General features: G+C 43.5%; 2 protein-coding genes across 2 annotated transcripts in view; both read right to left on the reverse strand.

Moving 5' to 3' along the window:
* Positions 1–14,277, reverse strand: part of LOC119030332 (atrial natriuretic peptide receptor 2) — a 66,340-nt gene extending 52,063 nt beyond the window's left edge. The window contains exons 1-2 of the mRNA XM_037117810.1: positions 13,285–14,277; positions 2,390–2,571 (exon numbers count right to left, since the gene is read on the reverse strand). Of these exons, the coding sequence (XP_036973705.1) occupies positions 2,390–2,571; positions 13,285–13,981 (879 nt within the window). The 5' untranslated portion in view covers positions 13,982–14,277. The remainder of the gene's footprint in view (positions 1–2,389; positions 2,572–13,284) is intronic.
* Positions 14,278–17,256: 2,979 nt separating this feature from the next.
* On the reverse strand, positions 17,257–22,810 carry alad (aminolevulinate dehydratase). The gene is made up of 12 exons (XM_037117695.1): positions 22,681–22,810; positions 21,676–21,801; positions 21,442–21,492; positions 20,455–20,551; positions 20,037–20,172; positions 19,816–19,899; positions 19,339–19,427; positions 18,595–18,650; positions 18,410–18,497; positions 18,214–18,300; positions 17,899–18,028; positions 17,257–17,783 (listed from the first exon to the last, which is right to left on the reverse strand). Exons 2-12 carry the CDS (start codon positions 21,792–21,794, stop codon positions 17,725–17,727), a joined length of 996 nt encoding a protein of 331 aa, XP_036973590.1. The 5' UTR covers positions 21,795–21,801; positions 22,681–22,810; the 3' UTR covers positions 17,257–17,724.
* Positions 22,811–22,867: the final 57 nt, after the last annotated feature.

Below are 22,867 nucleotides of genomic sequence, written 5' to 3' on the forward strand. Positions count from 1 at the left end.
CAAATGGCTCTAAACTTGAGCTCCAGCGCCTCCACCGCCGGGCCACCCAGCCTCTCGCAACTCAGCCACCAGCCAAACCGCCTAACGCTCCCCATAGGCCTCCACCCGAGCCTCCATCTCCCAGCACCACGATGCAGCCAAGCCTCACGCCGGCCTCTGCTGCTCCTGATTTCCTTGCTACTATAATAAACTCCTACTAGCCACATCCCTGCCTTTGGTCTTCCCTTTTGGGTCCTGCTATACAGAATAGGAACAGGCAAAAAATGCAGGACTGAAGTGAGGACAAAGACAGACAAAGTGACAAAGCGAGAGGGAAAGACACCGACCAAAATACACTAGGGAGGGAAAACTAACAAGAAGCAGGTGAAACTAACTGGGTAATCAAAAAAGGCGGGAAGAAACACAAAGACAGGAAGTGGTGATTAACAAGAAGACACATAAGGGGAGAACTACAAAGTAAAACAGGAAATAACTCAAACTTAAACCATGACAAAATTAAATCTAACATAGCAAAAATATACAAATAATATTTGGCAATTTGTAAAGTTGATTTGCATAAACCAGCTCCTCAACATTTTTACACTATTGCTCGCTCAGTGTCAGGTGGGATCAGCTCCAGCCTCCCGTGACCCTGCCTGAGCAGGATAAGCAGTTACGGATAACGGATGGACAAACAAACTTATAGTGTGTGACAACCGACCCAGCTCCGGGGATGGGCTTCACAAGTGCACACGATGTATTTGACAGACCGTATCTTTTAAGCAGAATAAGCTGAAGCAGAGGAGGCTCAACACTTCAAGCTTGCACGAAACATTCAGTTTTTGAGGGATTCAAATGAAAAAAAGTGTGTGTGGACAGATCCCGTCCTGCCTCAAACATTTGATCAAGTGCTTGGATAGAGTAATCAAACATTCACATTTCAGTGCAAATATTTGCCTCAAGTGACCTTTGATTCCGTCCATGTACTCGCTGCCGGCATAAAAACAAGTTTTAGACAGAAGTCCTCTGGCTTTGCTCTTTAACTGGAGGAGCAATACATCGTTCTTCATGTCACAACAGTTATACTGGAACCCCACCGCAAACTTCCACCAGCAATTACTGCCTTGAGGGAAACATATTGTCTTAATAAGCCCTGTTATGTCTTGCAGACAAATTAATTCCTTGCGTGATCAGCAAAGTGGGAGCCAAAGTTTTTGTTTTCCAGCCAAGGTCAGGAGCAGTTCATATTCAGACGGACAGATATTATACTGTGTTTAATGCTTAGGCTGTTTCACGGTTTCAGCACTTGAAATAGCAATCCTTTTTTTTTTTTTTACATGCTTTGACTGAACAAATTAAAACCATTTTGTTATGATCAGTTTGTTGTCGGCTAATGAACATTTCAGAGGGACAAATATTGCGAGCGCGAAAGGTATTCCAGATGTGCAGGGATGAAAGGTGGAGACGTGTGAGGAATTATCCCTCGGGCGCAACAATAAATGTCTTTTAAGTCCTTAAATGGAGCGAAAAAGGAAGACACTCACTTCCATTAATTTCTTAAGTTGATGATTCAAGTGCGTTTTAAGCACCTTCCTCATCCATTAAGGCAGAACTCGCCATAATCTATTTAATATTACGCCGCGTTTATATTCACACGCCGGCTGCGCTTCAAAACTTGCTGGGGACTTAATTAAAGAGAATTAGGAGAAGCCTGCGTGACATTTAGGGAGATGCATTAGTCGAGCGACACGTCTGTACCTGCTCCATTATGTCTCAAAGCTCTAATTTGTATTGCTAAATGGCTTCCTGTGAAAACACATCCCCTCATTCATTAATGTCATGCAAGAATTTCACTCCTTAAAGTGGTCAAAGGGGGCTGAGGGGAGACTCAATATGCCCACACACACTGGCAAAAGTTATGCAGCCAAAAAGCACATAAGCTTCCCGTAATACATCTCTATCATTACCATAAAAGCTTCCCCGGGTTTTTTAATTGTTTCTAAAAAAAAACAAAAAAGTAATCAGAAACAATTAAACAAAGAGAGGATTTGAAGCAACTGTCGGTTTTCGGTATAATTTAAGGACTCTGATCTGTGTAACTCAGTGAGGAGAGTCCGATGAAGACTCTGAAGATTGAAGAGTGAATTAAATATGCGTTGTCAGAAACGCCCATTCCTCATGCCAGATGGTGGTTTTTGGTCTCTCCTGCTTCCAATTACAAATCGGCTGAAACTGTGACAATCTGAGCACAGCCTCGATTTATCAACAGCAGTGATCCAAACAGATGCACGGCTCTTGCTACATACTGTGTGTGTGTGTGTGTGTGTGTGTGTGTGTGTGTGTGTGTGTGTGCGTGCGTGTGTGTGTGTGTGTGCGTGCATGTGTTTGTCTTGTTCTGTGTTCACCGTACCTTGAAGACCTTGATGGGATCGGCCCAGTCTGGGTCGGAGTTCTGCCACGGTTTGCGATCGGCCAAGCTCTCTGCAAACACGTCGAGATAGAAAATGGCGTAGTTTTCGGGGTCCTGGATCTCGCTTTGAAACAGCTTCATGATGTTCAGGAAAGTGTCCAGTGGGCCGCAGATGTACACGACTGCAGACAGAAAAATGGAAATGATAAGCAGGATGTCTGTCTGAACATGGTCAAGAGTCTCCAGGAGATGCATGATTGTTCTATATTGATTTTGTAACCTTTCTAGTTATTATACTCAATATAATCGCTGAAACAAGTTAATGTGTGCTGGAATCCGGCTGCAGGCCCATAGGACACTGAGTTCCTCACTTAAACAAGAAAAAAATGCTTGATAAGAAGATGTTTTTTGCAGTTAAAGTGTCCCCATGTAAAGACAAAGACCACATTCAGTGATGGGGACTCTAGTCACTTAAGTCGCACACTCAGTGACCTGACACTCGAGAAACTCAAGATTTGGGGCTCGTGAACAATCCTTTTTTTTTATCAGTTTTTCAATTATTGACAGCATCAACATTAAGAAAATGTCTGACAAGCTGAATGTCATTCCCTCTTGCATGACCTTACACACCTGGTGGGCAACGACAGCAGCACTACGGCAACGAGCACAAGTGCTGCTGCTCTCCTGTTTGTCACATGCTTTGCTTATATGAACTACACGCGTCAAATACAGCGTTTGCGGAATGAATATAAAAGGATGCTGGATCGACCGCGTCAGCCTTTCTGAGGTGCCTGACAACACACCTGGATAGGTCAGCCACTTGGTAATGTGGACGTTAACCTCGTGGATGGTCAGCAAACAGGCGACTGAAATCATTTTGTCAATTTTCACAAATTGCAGATTTCTCTTCTTGAACATAGCTGTTTAAGTGTTTTAATATCACCAGTATATTCCACATCATTTGGCAGCAATAGTGTTTAGCATTTAGCTACAGTAGCTGTGTATTTATAATGTAAAACAAAACAGATATTCATTTTAAAGAAAAGCTTTCATTGTGTGTTTTTTCATATTGCATTTCAATAGCCTGTTTAAAGTGATAATATACCAAACAACTAATCAGTGCTGATGATACTCTATGCTAATAGATAAAATAATAATGATAATACAGCACACGCTTTGAATTCTATGCAGTGTTCTAAGCGGATCGGATGATGGAACACTCACTACAACCACAAGAGACCAGAGGCTTGACTTGGACTTGCAAAAAATGATTTATGAGCATCTCTGACACATTTACACCGCAGGACTCCACACACTGTTCTGAATTGTTGTCCACATCTGTTTTTGGCCCGTTTTTTTGCTGCAACAGTGAGTTTTTTTTTATTATTTATTCTCAAAACAAGTGGCTTGCATGCACAAATAAATGCCAGATGTAAAGATGTCCATATATCCGCAACAAGCGCAAACAAGACAAATGGAGGTGGGCTAACAGCTTGGAAACCTTCCAGTCTGAGGTAGGAGGGACGACTGGAGTGGTGGGCAGGGATCTGTTAGCCTCTCTGCTAGTAGATACAGCCCTCAACTTTGTCGCTGATCGCCCAAATCCCCCAATTTCCTTTCAGCTAGCTCTGTGTTGTTGTTGTGAACGTCAGCTGTGCTGAGTCTCAAAACATTCACAGTGAGCAGGGAGAAAGCTAAAATATCTACATTTCATTGATGCGTGCTTAGTGCTGTAATATAGACCTGCACTTCTACTGTGGCTGGATTTCTTCATGTGCTTGACACTGTCTGCCCTGTGCAGCAGCCTGCTACTATTCTAACTGACAACGCTAATAATGTCTGTTAAAAAAAAGCTGTGTGACACATTTTTTTTCTCCGCAATTTTTAGCAGTTACACACACTGAAATCATTAGCATAACACGAGTCGTCGATAATGAACTTCGGTAGCTGGCGCGTACCTCAACTTTTGTGATTCAAAAAAGATGTCAGGGTCAGAAACAATCGCCTGCAGCGTTGGCTACGCAAAAATGAAACATTCTATCAGAGGCAGCAATGAAGCCAAGAACGAGGCAAGAAACCCATCAAAGATGAGGGCGTGGATTGGTTTGGAGGACTTCAACCAACAACCAAAGGAAGGAAAGGGAATCAAACCAGATTGTGTTGCCAAGAAAGGAAACAGCAGGAGTCCCAAAAATGCACCAAAACAACTACATCCTTGTACAGCAGACAAACGCTGGACTTAAACATCGGACACTGCTGTTCTTTTCCTGTGACTGGCACTCTCTGCTGTTGTTCTGTTAGCTTGACCACAGACTGCTCTCTTCATGACCATATCCAAGTCGTTATTATTGTAACCATGGCAACAGTAACCTTAACAAAGTAGTTATGTGAACACAAACCATGTATTTCCCACACAAGCTGATATTGCAGTGTCGGTGGCGTCACAGAGAACGCTGCCCCAGGACCATCGATGCAGCTGACCAATCATGTCGTTGGGCAATTCGGGGGAAATAGACCGCAAAAATACACATGTGGCAGAAGTAATCCTTTCTAAAACTAAAAAATTCCCCCTTAACCTAGCCAAATATTCAAGTTCCCTACACCTAACCGTCCAGTGACAGAAAAGGGGAAAAAAGGGAAATAACAAGTGAATAATAAGTGAGCAGTGAAAAAAAAAAAAAAAAGTGTTCCAAATGGATGTGACCTCCACGCTTCTGGGTAAGAGTCCTGTACTAAACCCATTCAGCCGCAAGAGCTTGCACCAAGTCTGAACTTTGTCCCTTTCTCCTAAAAACAAATAATGGACCTGGAACAACACTGATTATAATGTTGTAGGAACAACAGCGATCTGGCGATATGAGAAAAAGCACATGTTGCCTAACACTAATCTTAGGGGTTTTTTGCTTCTAAAATTAACCAAACACTGTCCCAGCAGTGTAAGACTGTTTTCTCTTTGAAACAGCGATGACATCCTGTGGTGGATTCGGATCAAGAACTGCCTACGTGTTGTTCAAGTGGGCATGGACTAAAGACACTCTTTTTGCAGCTTCCTTTTCTTTTAGAAGGACTTGAGGAAGGATTTGACAAACGAAACCAAAGTTCTCGATGTTAATCAAGCTCAGTGGGCAGGTTGACGCCGTCTTACTCAAAGGCTGGCTAAGAATTGCTCGCCGTTGCAGGAGTCAACCTTGAGACCTCTGCTAAAGGCTCCGTCAGTGTCACTCCACCTTCGCCCCGCCACCTACACCCTCCTGCCTCTGAGTCATGAATAATAAAAAAGTAGCATTATTTCCATTCGCAGCGCATGTCAGAGCGGCTGCTGCCAGCTGCCCGGCTGGTCCTCCCAGTCAGCAGACGTTTCCTCATGTGTTAGACCAAAGGCGGCTGCTGCTTAGACCCCGACTCTCATCCCCTCCAACATGGCTCACCATGCCAAGTAGCCCTGCTGTCTGCTGGACCGCTCCCAAAATAAATGTGCTACACAACCGGGGGGGGGTGGGGGGGGGGATGTCCTCCAGTGTTCCAGCAGTCACACAGTACGTGGAACTGCCGGAGCTTTAGCATTAAATTTGTTTGGTACGAGTTGTTCCGTCGACTGACTGCGGGATGGTAATCAGCCCTGCTCCCACTCCAGCCTCCATTTCTTCTTTAGGCTAAAATTCACGGATTCCTGACTTCAGTTTGTTTGAAGAAATTCACATTGTCAGGTCTCGTTTTCATCAGGAGGTACTGTTTTCAGTGCCGTTGCAGATTTAGCACGATATCTGAAAAACTTGCGGACAGAACTCTGCGGCTAAGCCAAAGAGCAAGTGATTTGTTTTCTGGTGTGAATCCAGGTCTTTTAAAAGGGTTTTTCTCAATGCCGCTAGATAACACACTCGCAACTTTCTCATGAACTCCTGCACTTTTCCGGGACCTGGCACACACTGTACATCCCGCGAGTTTTCAGTCGATAGTGTGTGTTTTCGATGCTGACCCAGATCTGGCTGCAAACTTTAACAAATTCCAAAAGCATCTTCTGCTATTTACAGACGTGCCACACACTGTAACACGCGCACTGTATGGATGACGGGTGTACGAGCTCGCTGGGTTCTTCCTCCGTGACTAACAATGCAGTCTGCCATGTGTCAAGATAATGACGCTCAAGTTAAGCTGAGGGTATTGTGCCAAGGAAAACCCGGAAAGTGAGCCAAAACATAGAATCATTTTACCTCATAAGATAAATACCTCCTGATAGCTGAACAACAGACCGTGGCACTTGTTTTTTCGGCATTTATCCACAATGCAAGCTAGTCCCTTGAAAACCACTGTCGATACTCTTGTGTAGCATCATCTTTTTATTTCTAGGTATGGTTGGAATATTTTTAAACGCATTTATATTCCGTGATAAGCTCTGTGGCAGTTTTCATTGTAAGCGGCTGAGTCTGCAAGATTCAGATTACCCAACTTTTTTATGAAAAAAGTTAAAGTTCTCTCATTTCAGCTTTACTCCTCTTGGAAAGTGAACAGAATATATTTGCGCTGTGGACAAAAAAAAAAAAAGAATAAAAAATAAAAAATAAAAAAAAGGCATTGGGTTTTGGGAAACAGAGACCGACACTTTTCACCATTTTCAGCCATTCTACAAACCAAACAACTTAATGATTAATAGACTAAATAAACGGCCGATTAATCAACAAGGAAAACGATCATTAGATGATAAACAATAGTGTTCCAGTGGTGAGTGTGTCTAGTAAATAAATGACACCTGATTAAATCAGAGCAGCTGATATGTATTGGAAACGGGTGAGTCACACTCACTTCTTTTCACGTATTCTAAGGGAAAAAAATGTTTAAGACTTTAAGATTTAAGAACTCTAACCTTTTTGTAGATATCTAGGGGACTGAAAGCATTTTCTCAATTTCTCCACATCTTTTTAAATTCACCCTTGGCCTACTAAGATATCGTGTGATACCCATGTGTTACACATCAGAATCTGCAGAGAACTTAACTCTCTCTATAACGAGGCACCTTTCTCACCTCGAGCAATGTGTAAAGAAATAATAGGTCCCAAGTTGTGAGGTTTCGAGTTTGTCTTTGAAAATCTCTTATGAAAACGTTCATTCATTCACGTGGACCAATTATCTGTGTGATTGCGGCGGCCTGCATTAGAGACTCTCTGAAAAGTCCTGCGCGCTTGTGACGTTCCTTGTCATAATTTAGGCAATTTAGATTCTTAACTACCCTGAGCTCTTTGGTTTGGTTTGTTAATTGGGACATTTCACTGTTGATGGCTCCAGAGTTAATCACAGGCGAGTACAAAAACAGAAAGCGAGCCGGTCACTGCAATCAATGTGTTACTGTCACCTTCCGGATTGGATTATAGTGGATTTTCAAACATGACTCTCTGTCGTGTTTGTCTGAATCTTTGTCGGAGAAGATTATCCTCCAGTTCTTTGTTCATTTGCACTCTAATCTGCCTGGGGGGGTTGTACCACACTGTTGAAAAATAGAGGTATAGCTTTGCAAAACTGAATCATCACTGCAACTTGTAGTTCATCTAACCCTCTTTGTTGCATCCTGGGGGTGTACTCACAGGAAACAGGATTTCTGTAATTACACAGAAGCATTACCTGAGCTTCGTTGTGCGGAGACACTCTTTTCATCGCTCAGCGGAGAGACACAAAGCACTGGCACACTTGAAAAGGAAAAAAGAAAATGCAACACGGCCTGATGTATCCTTCCACTCACACAGCTGAAATGTTGCCTCTTGTGTGCCATTAATGGACTGAGAAGCGTCGAGGCGAGAGTGTCACCGGGCAGTGCGATGGGAGCTGGAATACATTCACGGTGTTCAGAGTGCCGCTTTCAGCTCGCGCTGTGCCACAACACCTGTTCCAACAGGTCACAGAGCCACACAGAATTTTAGTTTTAGTTTTATCTGGCCAGGGTTTCAGATATTCATGCAGGCAAATGGAAGCTCATCGGTGATGCTCACGGCAGCGAAAGAAAACCGACTTCAACACCACGACCCAGAGACAATCTCCCATATTGCTCTGTTTAATTCACAGGACACACCGTGAACCGTCTTTATCAGGGGTTTCAATGAAAACTGTTGATGGAGAAAGCAACATTCACGGTGAACTGAATCTTTACGTAAAATATACACATTTCAAAGAAAGAGTCCAACGTTCATGTAACTGTAACTAATTTGTAGCAGAAAGTATGAAGAATGGTCTCTGTCAGTTTCATGCTCTCACATCAGCTGAAAGGTGACGCGCTCCTCAACAGTATTCAGGTTGGTCTAAAACACCTTGTTCCATCAGCTTCAACAGGGACTTTGCGAAATGTTCACATTCTGGTGCTTTTCTGTTTTCATTATCTGACATGACCCATATTCCTTGAGTTTACCCATGGCTGTATTAACTGGTTAGTGTTCACAGTAGTTTTAGCCCAATACGTCCTCTCTCTGAATCTACAGACAGTGTTCCCTTTTGTACTCAAAGAATAATTTCACGAAGATATGTGATGATTTTGAGTTATTTCCATTTGTGGTCCAGCTAAGTCATTACTGGTCTCATTATCATTTTTTTTTTTTTTTTTTTTTTTTTTTTTTGAAGCTATGGTTGTGGCTGTGTTTCACACCACCTAATTTCGTATGCAAAAAATCAGAATGGTTCAACACACAGAGGATTTGTATTTCAGATTCCTCTGAGAATCACTGGATATTTAAGTACGGCGGATAAAAGGAAACCCCAGTTTGTGCTTAAATGACCTGGTTACACACAGTAAACAAAACCCGTGTCTGTGTAAAAGCCCCTGTGGACCCCAACGTCACAGTTTATCCTTTGCTCACTATTTACATGCTCACGTAGGTAACTTGCCCTTCACGGTTAAGTAATTACCCTAGTCATTTGAACCAAAACCATGATCTTTACTGAAAATCAATCCAAGTAGTTTTGGTGCCTCACCACCTAAACCGGCTATACAGTACAGCCTCACGGAGCTGCTGGCATGACTGTTAGCATTAGCATTGTTCAATCAGCACAGCGCCTCAATAAGAGGAGTGCTGTATATTTATAGAACACAATAATGCAAAATCTGCCATAGCTGATATTGTTCTGACAGATTCCCTTATAAATTTGCAATTACTCAAACTGCCAAAAAGCATTTCCAGGCAGTGAACCGTGGGATCTTCAGAGTGCAGCTGCTACGGCCGTCAGAGGGATTAAAAAAACAGTGCAGTGGGGTTATACTCCAAAGTTTCATAATGGAAAATACTCTAGGTCTCCAAACCTTGAGTAATTGTACATGGTTGCGTCCCACATCTGCCTTTTTCCAGGTAGGCTATTAAAATGAGGAATTTGGGGAATTGGAGGAGCTGGTGGCAGTGTTTAACTCTGCAACAGCACACAATTACTTGGTCAGCTGTCAAAGCTCCAGTGATGAGCGGCTTCACATTAAAAGCCCAAATTTTCCTTCCGCGCCCCCCCGCCTCAGCTCAGCCTCTCCCCGTCTGATACGGTCCACAGTCGGGTGACGTTACAGAGCCCCGAGGTTATCTGCTGGGATAAAACGGAGCTGTACGCCGAGCCAGGACAAGCCCTGACAAAACAATTAGCTTCCCTGACCTCGAGCTCACTGCGGCAGCGCCATAACTCTTCTGGGAAGAGGGGGAGATGTTTGGAGGTTTGCACCTTTCACCTCTTTCCACTGCCACCGCACCGCCCTTTAATTACCTTTGCACCGTGTTTATTCCATTATTTGTTGATGCCGTTACTGTAACAACAGATTAAGAGGGTTTAAAACTTGTGTGTTTCACAGTGCCAGAGACTATAATACTGGTTGGAAGCCGACTTTGCTCTGAGATGTTGAGCCGCATCCAAAAATGCTTCCCTCCAAACATTCCCAGGAGTATAGAGAGGTAAATATTTAGCAAACACACCCACGCACTTTAGTCTCTCGCATATCAGGATCAGATGCGTCTCTGAATAATAATTAAAAGGAACACACACATTCAAATTTGAGAAAAACATTTGGCATAATTGTCTGACGGATAAGGAGCAAACAAGCAAAGGTGGGGAGCAAATTCACTCAAATATCTAATGGGAAATATCATTTTTTTGTTACTTCCTTCATTACCAGTCACTTGGCGGATTCAGTCCAATTTTACATATGAAATGGGCTGACAGTTGGAACACTATCAGAATATAATCACTTTGAAAATACAACAATCATGTGCTTGCATGGCATCGAAACCTGAAGAGGAGCCAACATGTTCTCTAAACTACAGGACAAAACACGTCATTTGGCTTTACCTTCCAGAGCAACTCATACAAGTGCTCATACACAGAAACATTCATCTTATCATTTCTGGAACACTTAACACCTATAACTGCTGAGAAAGCATGAAAATCCACAGGACCGGAGATACTCGCGTTGTTTTTAGATTATTGATCCTTATCTTCATTTTGCAGGATTTTCAGACAGAAGTGGGAGACTGACATTTTATTTCCATTGTGGTACTACTCCTTAGATTGATGTAAACATTGCATTTCTGAAAAAAAAAAGTATGTTCCAAGCATTTAGGAATATGGAAAAGAACTTGTAGTAAGCACTCTTTAGAAAGAGGACTGAGGTGTAATTAATGGCTTTATGATCAAATATGTTAATCACAAGTCATTATACAACAGCAACTTTTTGGTTTGCCAAACTGACATCTACATCTATTTGCAGATTTAGGGCAAGAAAGTAAACAGCTGGCAGGCCTTTTTCCATCAGCTCTAATCACAGCTGTTAACCTCTGCTTTGCGTCTTTATGCTAGGCTAAGCTAATAGCCTCCTGTCCTCCGGCTCCAGGCTTAAATGCTCAGGTATGAGACTGATAAAAGCTTCTCAGTGGGGCATAATTGACTGTCTTCTGCACAGCTTCCACACTGTGGGGCTCACAGAGCGTGCACACTAGAGACTAACGATGACAGAGCCGACTGACTTCCCAGTTAGCGCCGGGCTATCTTGAACTGGGATGAAATGATTCAGTGGTGTGGTTTTTCTAGACTTTTTAAACCATGTTTTGGACTAAATAGCGCAAATTCTGACAGTGAAAAGGGTCATTTTGCAGGAGCTGTGACGCGGAAGTCTCTTGTGGAAAACAGATAAGGGCTGCACAACCAGGAAGATCTGTGTATTATAGCTGGGAAGTCGAGCTTTTTTGACTACAAAACACCACTGAGCAGCGTTCAAAGGAATGAACAGGGCTCCTTCTCCAAGGCTGTGTCCAGATGTAACACAATATCCCTGCCAGCTCCCTCTGTAGATATAAAAGGCTCATTCTGAGGTAATGAAAACACACTGATTCTTACTTTCAGGTGATTATACACTAATGAAAACATATAAATATTCCTTTTCTGCCCTGAAACCCTCCACATCCTACACACAGGATCTTTAAAGGATTAACATTTTGCTTTGATATAAAAAGGATCCCTGGAAACCCTCAAGTTGTTCCTTTTAAAAGCTTGTGACTAATTACCTTGATGCATTCATCGCTTCACCATTGTTGAAGCCATTGGTTCCAAGCGGAGGAGGCTTAAGGAATATGTCATATCAGACACTCACTTTACACTTCATCTTTTTATTCTTAGTTCGTCTCTGTGTCTCCTCACACACGCAAGCACACACACACACACGTGCAGCTGCGAGCGCGCACGAACCACAATCCAAACCCTCAGTCACACACACAATTAAGTTCTCACAGCAGCAGTAATCACTGAGACAGCCTCACCGTGTTTCCAGATAATTAACGTTAAGGCGAGCAGAGTGACGACTGATCCGCCCGCCGCTCTGATGTGTGCTGCGCGCCTCGGCGCACACAAACAGCCGCTGTGTTTTCATTTTCAAAAGCGAAGCACCGTTTTGGAGCCTGACAAATTACTTAATACAATGGATTCTATTAACCAATTACTCTTAAGTAGCTGTACATGTTGTTCCGCGCTGCCTTCCTGTTCCAGCACTGACGCGTCCGCCGAGTGGAGCATTTAAACACCAGGACTGTTGCGCATCATTTTACCCCCAAAATGACCAAAGTTTAAACTGCGCAGCGTGGCGCTTGTACTGACTGAACTCAATTCGGGCTCTCGTTGCAAGTGAATGAACAGCAGCAGCGAGGGCGCGCAGAGGGAAGCACACATAGGAGCCATGTGTTGGCCGAGAGGGCGCCCATTTGATCCTAACCTCTGTGTTTCTCTCTCTCTCTTTAACAAACGCGGGTGGTGGTCCTCCGCAAGGCAATAAACCACCACCACCAGCAGCAGCAGCAGACTGCCCACAGCCTAAACATTCCTCTGTAATAACTTCTTCTCCCTGCACCGACTCTACTCCGCTCCACCTCTGTTTGCGTCTGCTGCTGAGAGGGAAGCTTCACCGTGACCTCATTAAAGAAGACCGGAATCTCCCATTGCAACATGCTGTAAAACACCTCGCATTACTCTCACATTTATTTCTTAAATTAAATTCTTTCCTCCCTTGTGGTTCTTTTTATTTATTTATTTTTTGAGATAGAGATCTCCCCGCAGGCTCCGAGACAATTGTTCTTAACTGCTTCTCATGCAGATCATCCAGTTAGAGGGAATTTCCTCCTCCGCTCACTGACATTATCTTTATAGGAGCCAGCTGGTGATCTGCTCTATTTCGAGATAATGTCACTGAGCTTCAAAGACAGTTATATTAAAAAAAAATCCTTTTTTTCTTTTCTTTTCTTTTTTTTTTTTTAAATGAACGTTGATGAGAGACACAATCAAATTAATTAAAGAATTAATGAATTAAGATCAGGCCTGGTTTTGCGCACCTTGCAGAAGAGTTTCATGCGCCAAGAACTAAAACTTGAAAATATCACACCTCCTCCTCTGCGTCCACTTACTTCTCCCGTGCTCCTTCATGAAAGTGATCAGATCCTTGTAGTACTTGTAGTCGTCCTCGTACGGCTGGGCCTCCACCGTGATGTTCATCTCTCCCTTCAGGTTCAGGAAGATCCCCTCCGACAGAAAGTAGTGCGGCCGGTCGTCCTGCCGCAGGTCGTGGAAGATCACCACGGCCCGGGACGTCCAGTTGAAGTGCGTGTGCAGGACGTTGGCGAAGTCCCCCAGCTTGGTGGTGGACGGCCCGCTGCGCACGATGGTCCGGTATTCGTCGCGCTTGTCGAAGCCGTACGCGGGTCCACCGGCGGTGATCAGCGGGAGTTTCCAGTGGGACGCGAAACGCCCCACGGAGGCCAGCGGGTATACGCACCCGGGTCCGAAGAAAGCGTCCGGACGGATGTAAAGCTTGGCGTCCACGGCCACCACCTGCGCCCGGCTCTCGGCGCACGACCCCGCGATGGGGTCCTCGGTGCTGTAGTTCAGGATGTTCATGTAACGCCCGCGCAGCAGCCCGTGTTTACCGTGCAGGTCCTCGTGCGCCATGAGGATGGCCGGGAAGACGCGCGGCAGAGCCCACGGGTACTTGTGGTGGTTGTCAGGGAGCATCACCGCCACGGTTATGTTACCTCTGCAGCCGGGGAGGAGGCAGCAGGACAGCGCGGCGAGCAGGCAGCATCCCAGCGCGCTTCTGCATCCCATATCGCGTCCCAGCCGCTCGAAAGTCCCACAGAGGAAAGTATGGGCACGGAGAGCGCACCGCTTGGAGAGGAGACACGGCCGGCTGTGGCACCCTGACACCAAACCATAAGTATCCGTCTCCCTCGGTCTCTGATTCCCTCGCTCTCAAAAGTCAAACAAAGTCGGTAAAGGTATCATCCCGTCGTGCCAGCCCGGCTGTGCCATGCGTCCCTGCCGCGTAAAATCCACGTCAAATGAAGTTCATTTACTTCCCAAAGCGACTTTTCCAGCGCAGCGTGCTCCTCATGCTGATGGTCTCTGGGAGAGTGATGCCATCCATCCAGATGACTGCAACTTAAATCAGAGCAGCCCTCTGCTCGGCCCCCACACGTCACACACTGCAAGAAGAGTCCACCGCCATTAATCTGTTGACCATTGACTTTAAGATGATGGTTTCTTACGGACATACACTTGGATTCCCAGTGAACTCAGATGATTTGGGAGCATATCATATCTCTAAGAATTTCCTGAGAGATCTGGTTTACTCGACATGCTTAAAATGAACTCGTTAAATCCTGACTGACACGTGCGTCTCTAAAAAAACAAAACAAAAAAAAACACTCACGGATGAGACTGCATGACGTACACAAAAAGCAACAAGGCAGCGTGTGGACAAGCCGGCCATCTTTGAACATTCAGAAAGTTTGGCCAAATAGCAAAGTGCGGCAAACTGAATTACCTGTTAATTAAAATATTTGGAAACATATTTTTTGCAGTGTATGAAGAAGCCGCTCAGGATGGGCGTGAGTCGCCTCCTGCAGGCCACTGCACAGAGTACAGTGTAGGTGCGCGCCAGTCTCCAGTGAAGAATACCTGCTGAACCGTTTGGGATTATTTTAGATGTCCGGATTTTTTTTTAATAACAAGTGCCACACATTAACAGGTTGGGTTGTGTACCCGAGTTTTGGTGTCAGCTGCTCTGGCGAACACGTGTCTGCAGACTTATTGATTGATTTAATAAACTTGGCAGCGCATCAATCAAAGTGAGCGAACAGCTCCTCCTGCCGGCTTGGCCTTGGATGAGGTTATATCACAAGGGGAACTTTAAATCCTCCTCCTCACAAAAAGTGTTACTGACAGTGCGCCTTATTTTGTTCTCACAGTAAGTTTTGGAAAATATGAGACACAGTTTTTTAGAGATTATACTCATACGGTGTGTGATTAATAGTGGATAGATGTATCAAAGTCCCAAAGACAACTCTTAATAACACATTTAAAGACCTTTATCATTCAAAATGCATTTTAAAATGATAGAGATATGGTATTATAAATCTTATTGTATTTTGGGGTGTTTTGTGAAATGGAACATCGAATCGGGTGAACTTTAGTTTTGTAGTGTGAGATTAATTCTCAAGGGTTCTTTAGACGTCCACGAGTCTCTCTCAGCGGTCCACCTGTGCGCGCCACAGAATTCAGGTGAAACTAGGATTCATTTTTAAAACATAAGAATGCAGAATTCCCGTTGATTTTGTCAGAATGATTTATACATCGGTGCAGATTGTTCCAATGTCTTTTTGAGTATTTCAGTTTCTCTGTTCTGTTTGCTTAATTTTACTCGAATTTGACGTGTTTGCCAAAGTGAATTCTGTATAATTCTACACGTTTTTTACGGTCCTTCTCCCTCTGTATACCCCTACAATTCAGTAATGTAGTATAGATTCATGTTTTAATGTGACTAAGGTTGTCTCTGATAAATGGGGCGTGAGCGATACTACTGTTGCTTCACCTGCAGGCCGCAGTTTAGCAGGTGTCGTGCGCATTTACGCACGGAGCGCGGTTACGCCATAGTTTATTTCAGTCCTCCGACTCAGCACCAGAATCTATCGATCCTTTACATGCTTTGTACCTTCTGCCAGACTGCAAGATATGACACAGACAGCGAGTTTACAGCTTATGTCTTGCAAAAAACAAACAAACAAACAAACAAACAAACAAAAAAACAGCTGCCATTATCAGGATCAGGGCCAACATGTTTTACTGAAACAGACTCCAAACACAATATCTGTTTTTCCCAATGTCAAGTGGAATAGACTGAAGTTTTTAAAAATGTCCCTGCTTACATGCAGTCAGAGAACTGCAGACGATCTGACCGCGGCCATCCTCCTGACTTATTATAAATAAGGAAAGGGAAGTGCCTCGCCACGAAAGGGCGGTTTGTCGAAAGAGATGTGAGAGGATGCAGCCCGCAGCAATGACACGCGTCCTATTAAAAAAGGAGCACCTTGTTCCTGGGTGCTGCTGATTGCCGCTTGTATACTTCCTTGTTTCCTGTCCGGGTGCATTCGCTTCCTCGCCCACTCAGCAGCACCTTGAATCAGAATCACGCGTTAATGCTTCATCGTTTTACAGCTTTTTCGAGAGCGCGTCAGGTGTCAGCAGTCAAGGGCTTCACACTGCAAACGCATCCAGCTCATTGAGTTGAACAGTGACTCATTTCACTCAGACTGTATCCAGAGGAGTTCATCTCAGTATACAAGGGCTCACACTTGTTGCTATGGAAACAATGTAGTTATTTTATTGTTTTAAGGTTTCAGCACGAGACTCATTGACAGCAGAAACACACTGGAGAGCACTTACTGTCAGTGGACTGAACTGTGCATGAGATTACTACACTGAATCATATCACACAAATGTTGACTAACACGATTACACCTAATGTACTGATGACACAGTTCACAGTCACAAGTCGTTATGTGTATTTCAGTACACTTTCCATATGAACACTAGACTTAAGCTCAAGGGAAGACACTGAAAACATTTTCAGCTGTCAATTTTGCTTCCATAGAAAGTATTCTATCAGACTCATGGGAGGAAAACAATAACAAAATTGTGTGTCAAAGCAGCACTGTTCAACTATTTACATATGATCAATATTCAAGTATTAAACAAATATGGCCAAAGTAGCATGCTTTAAGTCATAGCCAATCTGTAAGAGTAACTATTTTCCATGCATCACTTCATAAAAGAGGAGAATCTAACAAGAGATTCAATTTCCATTACACTTCAGAGTCTCAACTTACTTGCATTCTTAAACAAGAAGCGCGTTAAGAACCATTTACCTCCCACCAAATGAGATCCAGCCAGTTTAAACTTCCTCTCTGTAACGTTACATAACAGGTGCTAAAAGGTTTTTAATACAGCATTATGAAATCTGTGTGTAGGTAATGAGGTCCGTGGAGGCTCATTACTCAACATGCATCAAGTTTAAATAACACACACGCACACACACACACACACTCTGGAACTCCGGATGAATGATTTTATTTCCTCTCATCGTTAAGAGCATGTTGGGAAATGACAGTGCTTAATCCGAGGCAGCAGTCACACAATACATCGGAAATCCATGTAGCCATGATTCACACAAATATACATTACATCATCAGGTTAGTGCGGAGAGATGACAGAATTGATTTAATGCTGATCCCAACGACACACCAACAAGATTGTCAGTTTTTACATTGTCAGTGTTCAGCCCCATGTTAGCCCTTTAAAAGCTTCAACAGAAATATAACTTTATAACAGGAATCTCTATAAAAATAATCACTGAACAGAAATAGTCAAGAAAAACAGCTTAATATCGACAGATCGGTTGTTTTCATACATCTCTTCTCCCTAAGCATTCTTTGTTAGCAGGACTGAGTCAACAGCAGTCTGTTGGTCTGTCTCTAGGTCCGTCCACTGTTTTGGCCTCAGATCTTCTTTCTTTACTCCTTCAGCCAGCCGAGCAGCTGAGGTGTGTAGTAGGTGATGATGATGTCAGCACCTGTAACACAGGGAATGGAAAAAAAAAAGCACAAAGCCAGATTACATTTAGAGACATCAAACCAGAGACACAAAATTTAGTTGTGGCCATGGTCTCCTCCTCCTCTTCCTCTCACCTGCCCGGCGGAAGGCGGTCATGGCTTCCATCACGGCGGCCCGCAGGTCGAAGGCTCCAGCCTGTGCTCCGTGCCACATCATGGCAAACTCCCCCGACACGTTGTACACCGCCAGGGGGTGAGAAGGGAACTGGTGAGAGATGTGAGGAAAAGACAGATACATCACTATTTAGACACCAAAAGATAAAATACACAATGATTCAAAATCACCTTTAGCAAAATATGCTTGTGGGATTTTCTATGCTGAGCATGTTTTCCAAAAATGCAGTGCTGCAGCTTTTTTCCTTATTGACCTTAACTGATTTAGTCACAGACCTTGTCCTTGACTTCTCTCACAATATCCAGATACGGCAGACCTGGTTTCACCATCAGCATATCAGCTCCTTCTTTCACGTCTCGCTCCTGCAGCACAGTGAGGAGACAACAGTGAGATCTCCAACAGCTCCTTCAACAAGCCATTCATAACCCCAAACTTACACACACACGCGCGCACACACACAAATCAGCTCACCACAGCTCGAATGGCGAGTCCTCTGGCTCCAGGAGGCAGCTGATAACAGCGCCTGTCCCCAAACGCAGGTTTGGACTGTGCAGCATCTCTGCAAACACAGACACACACGGCATGGAGCTCCAGTTTATTCACTTCAAACAGCTGCCTCACTGATCTGTGAACAGGTGATCGATGCGTTTACTTACCTGAAAGGACCATAATAGCAAGAGGCAAACTTTGCACTGTAGCTTAGCACTGAAACCTGGAGAAGTAAGTAGAAAAGATGCTAAGGAACTACTTTTTGAAAACATCTTATTACGCTCATATTGTTTGCGAAACAATCCAACCAAAAACCAACAATGAATGTACTGTATTATCTTAGAATTGGTGCAACAGAGCTTCAGTGTTGTCCCAGAATTATTAAAAACACATCAATGAGCCACACACACACACACACACACACACACACACACACACACACACACACACACACACACACACACACACACACACACACACACACACACACACACACACACACACACACACACACACACACACACACACACACACACACACACACACACACACACACACACACACACACACACACACACGAGTTGATTGTTACTCAATCCCACATACACCGTCATGCTGCTTGAAAAACTCTGGACTGGAGCACAAAATGTGACTTAAACAGCTGACATCAGTCCCAGACAAATACACTGTTTAATGCTGTTGGTAACATTCATTAAAAGCACTGTTTAAGGAAATGAATGACTCTTTTGTATATAACAACCTTTTTTTTTTTTTTTAAATGTACGTCTTACATCTAGTAGGAACCAATGAGTTGAGTGGCACAAACATCAGTTATGTCAAAACAAAGAATAAAGTAAGCTTTTAAAGTATGAAGTTTTTTCCTTAAACTACAAGTACTTTCAGTCCTTTACCTTGTTTCCCAGACCATTTGATATCAGTGCTTGTTTTATGGCCCTGACTCTTCCATCCATCATATCAGAGGGAGCGATGATGTGACAGCCTGCAGGGCAACAAGTGACCAAGACAACCTCATAAGCGACCCAACCAGAATATTGTTGTTTTTGGATATTGAAAATCAGCTTTAAAAAAAAGCTACTGTACATAGTTTAGGAGTACATTTGTCAAATTTAAAACTTTTGTTCTAAAAATACAGGATTCAATTTGTAAGTGTAGAGTATAACACCCAAATACTGACAAAATGGCAGCTCTAGCTCTCCAGTTTCTTTATGGAGACTCATCAGCTTCTCTATCAACAGATTTGGGTGAAAAAGACTGATACATTCCAAGCTTTAATAGATCATTACGATCACTGGGATTGGCTCACTACGAAAACAAAGAGTCATGGGTGTTTTCCAAAACAGATATAACCTTTAAAAAACAAGATTTACCAGCTTGAGCGTAGGCCAGCGCCACTTCTCCCAAGCGCAGACAGCTGGCGTCATTGTTCAGCGTACCGTCATCATTCAGGATTCCTGCAAGGAGAATAACAGAGGGAAATATCAGTAATATAAACCATCAACCACCCACATGTGCTGCAAGTTTTTTCTGCCCTTTAACTGATCCTCCAAGAGAAGTTAACAGAGGGTAAATGGTCCATGATAACACTGACCACAGTGTCCATGTGATGTGTAGGGACACAAGCAGACGTCACACGCCACCAGCAACTCGGGGAACAAGGACCTGATCTTCTTCACTGCCAGCACAGCCGGCGTGTCGTCTGTGTCGGCACCTGAACCCCTGTCGTCCTGATGGGAAGAGACAAAGGTCACTGCGTGTTTGATCTTTGAGAAACAGGTTTCTCAGGTTCACTCAGAACTCAGAGCTGCCACCTTAATGGCCTCCACTCTGTTACCAAAAGTCCACATACTTTTGAAGCATTAAACAGCTGCACATTTGCCCTTTTACCAGAGAAACTGACATACGGAAAGACTTGTTAGATATATAGATGCATGAAATATTAAAAGGCAAATCTAATAATGTATTAGAGTGGTTAATGTGCCTTTTCCCACTCTTTTAGTCTTACGTACCTTCTCTACTTTTGCAGGGACACCAAAAATCAGCACACATTTCAAGCCATTCTTCACAAGTGGCTGCAACATGCCCTCCAGCTTGTTCACCCCGTACCTACGGATGGAAATACATAAAATATGAACAGAACTCAAGAGCATACTTTCACGCTTTCAGGGAAGGCACGAAAGCGCTATGAAATTTGATCCTACTTTCACATCATATTAAAAAGATGTAATTTAAAATATACGATTGTAAATACCGATATGAAGGATCACAATTTAAACAGAAATTTGAGTGTTTCAGTCCCAGTGTTTTGTAATTCAGACGCTTGCATTTGCTTTTGTTGTGTGGGGAATAAAAGGTCTAACGGACTCTCTTCTTATCTTGGTCCAGGTCCAGTGTTTGGCTCTGGGTCCACCCTGCCTCAGTGCTTTTATCTCAGGACAACACCCTCAGTGGGGTCTCACAGCTGTAGGGCGACACGCTCTGCGTTAAGTGATTTGTTTAAATCAACACTTTAGTATACCGATAGGGCTGCAAGTAACAGTTATTTTCATAATTGATTAATCTGCTGATTATTCTTATTCTTAATCAATTAATCAGTGAAATTGTGAATTTGTTAATGACAATCTCCAAGAGCCCGAAGTGATGTATTCAAATTGCTTTACTTTTCATTTACTAACAAAGACAAGTAGTAAATCCTCACATCTAAAAAGGTGGAACTAGCAGATATTTAACATTTTTACTTGAAAACTGACTTGGAGGATAAATTGATTTTCAAAAACGGTTGTGTTTCACTTTCTTTCGATCAACTAATCAAATAATTATCGATTCATGCAGCTCCACCCCACAGTTATTACAGCGCAATGAGTCATTTGTTTTCCTCAAACAAGTTCTGTAAATTGCGCATTAAAACAGGTGGTGTGGTGCTGTTGTAAACATTTGAAACTGACAGCTGGCAGTTATGGGATGGATGTGATAAGACTAACTGCTTAGACTCTCACCTTGCCTGTCCTGGCAGGCTGCCGATGGGCTCCACTGCATCTGCACTGTCTCTGTATGAGAGAGAGACAGTGAACCGAGATTGAGACGTTGATTTAAGCTTGAAATATTGCACTGTACTCCACCTCACATGGTAAAAACATAGTCACTAGTTATCCGAAACTCCTGTACACTTTTTTACGTTCATGTAATTCATTTTTGGACATGTTTATTGGAAACAGAGAGGGTTCATTTACGTGATGAAGATGGGGTAGATGAGATTATCAGGTCTTAAATCGGCGATGCAGGTCTGCCAGTAACGGAGCGTAGGGTGGAAATAGCCGCTGTGGAGGATTGACTCCGCTGGTGTCTGCATCTTTACCCTGAGACAGAGACGCCATTAGGGATGAAACACGGAAAAGTACAGCTCTCCCACTCCTCTGCTTCATCTGAGCTCAGTTACCGTTCAAACTGAGCAAGCATGCGTGATGCTGCTTCTCCAAACAGGAGCCTCACTGCAGAGTAAGCAGGCTGCAGATTGTTTTCAAATACTACTGCTCCAGCTTTTAAGGCAACACATTCTTCTGATCATCAGCTTGATTATTCTATGGATGATTGAAGGCCTGATAATTCTGTCACATCACCATGATCAATATCCTGAATAAATGCTGTCTTGGCTGTGCTTTACCAGAGTCATTGTAGCTGAGAGTCATTTTTCGTCAGCAGGTCATAATCAACACACGCAGACACCAGTGACATTTAAAACAAAAAAGACATACAAGACACGTGATTATAAGCTAAATAATGCACCAACTAACTTCACTTGAACCATGCTGTGACATGAAGATATGAAATGCTATCATTATCTGATCTGACCCTGGCTGCAACATATACAGTTCCAAAAGGAGTCTGACCTGGATTGAAAGCCACACTGCAACTTTAAGATGACAAGCCATTTCTGATACATGGAGGTGTGAGATTTAATCGCACATAGCTTGAAACACACTACTACTAACCAATGCCGTCGCTTTTTGCATGCATATGTGCGTTTTCTGGCATTTCACACCGCCCGTGTGCAGACCAGGCTGTAACTGTGGAGTACGGCATGTCTTTTTGTCACCTTGGCTGGGAAAAGAACACTCAGGCTACCCATGTAATGAATGTTGACAGTTCGAGTCAGCAACTAAGGCCATAAATACGTCAGCCTACAGGCTGGACATGAAATAAAGTGCATACATAATGAATAAGGCTAGTGTGCTTACCTGTGACTCTAGGAGTTACCGACTTCACCACACGTCCAGTCTCTCACTTAAGACAGTTGTTTCTTCTTTGTGTTTGACCGACGGTGAGCGCGGATGAAGTGCCGGCGCACTTCCGCCACCTACTGACTGGAGTCTTGTTTACATTAAGTCGGAGCAGAAAAAAAGAAACCACGCAGAACAAAATTAT

The sequence above is a fragment of the Acanthopagrus latus genome, chromosome 12 (genome assembly GCF_904848185.1).
Source record: "Acanthopagrus latus isolate v.2019 chromosome 12, fAcaLat1.1, whole genome shotgun sequence".
Lineage (NCBI taxonomy): Eukaryota > Metazoa > Chordata > Actinopteri > Spariformes > Sparidae > Acanthopagrus > Acanthopagrus latus.

Bases quoted from the DNA above. Each gene is read 5' to 3' on its own strand.
- alad (XM_037117695.1), bottom strand. From the start codon at position 21,794: ATGCAGACACCAGCGGAGTCAATCCTCCACAGCGGCTATTTCCACCCT. The intron at 21,493-21,675 runs GTAAATGAACCC...TCTCTCATACAG, and splicing joins ATCTACCCCATCTTCATCAC to AGACAGTGCAGATGCAGTGG. The intron at 19,900-20,036 runs GTCAGTGTTATC...TTCTCCTTGCAG, and splicing joins CACATCACATGGACACTGTG to GAATCCTGAATGATGACGGT.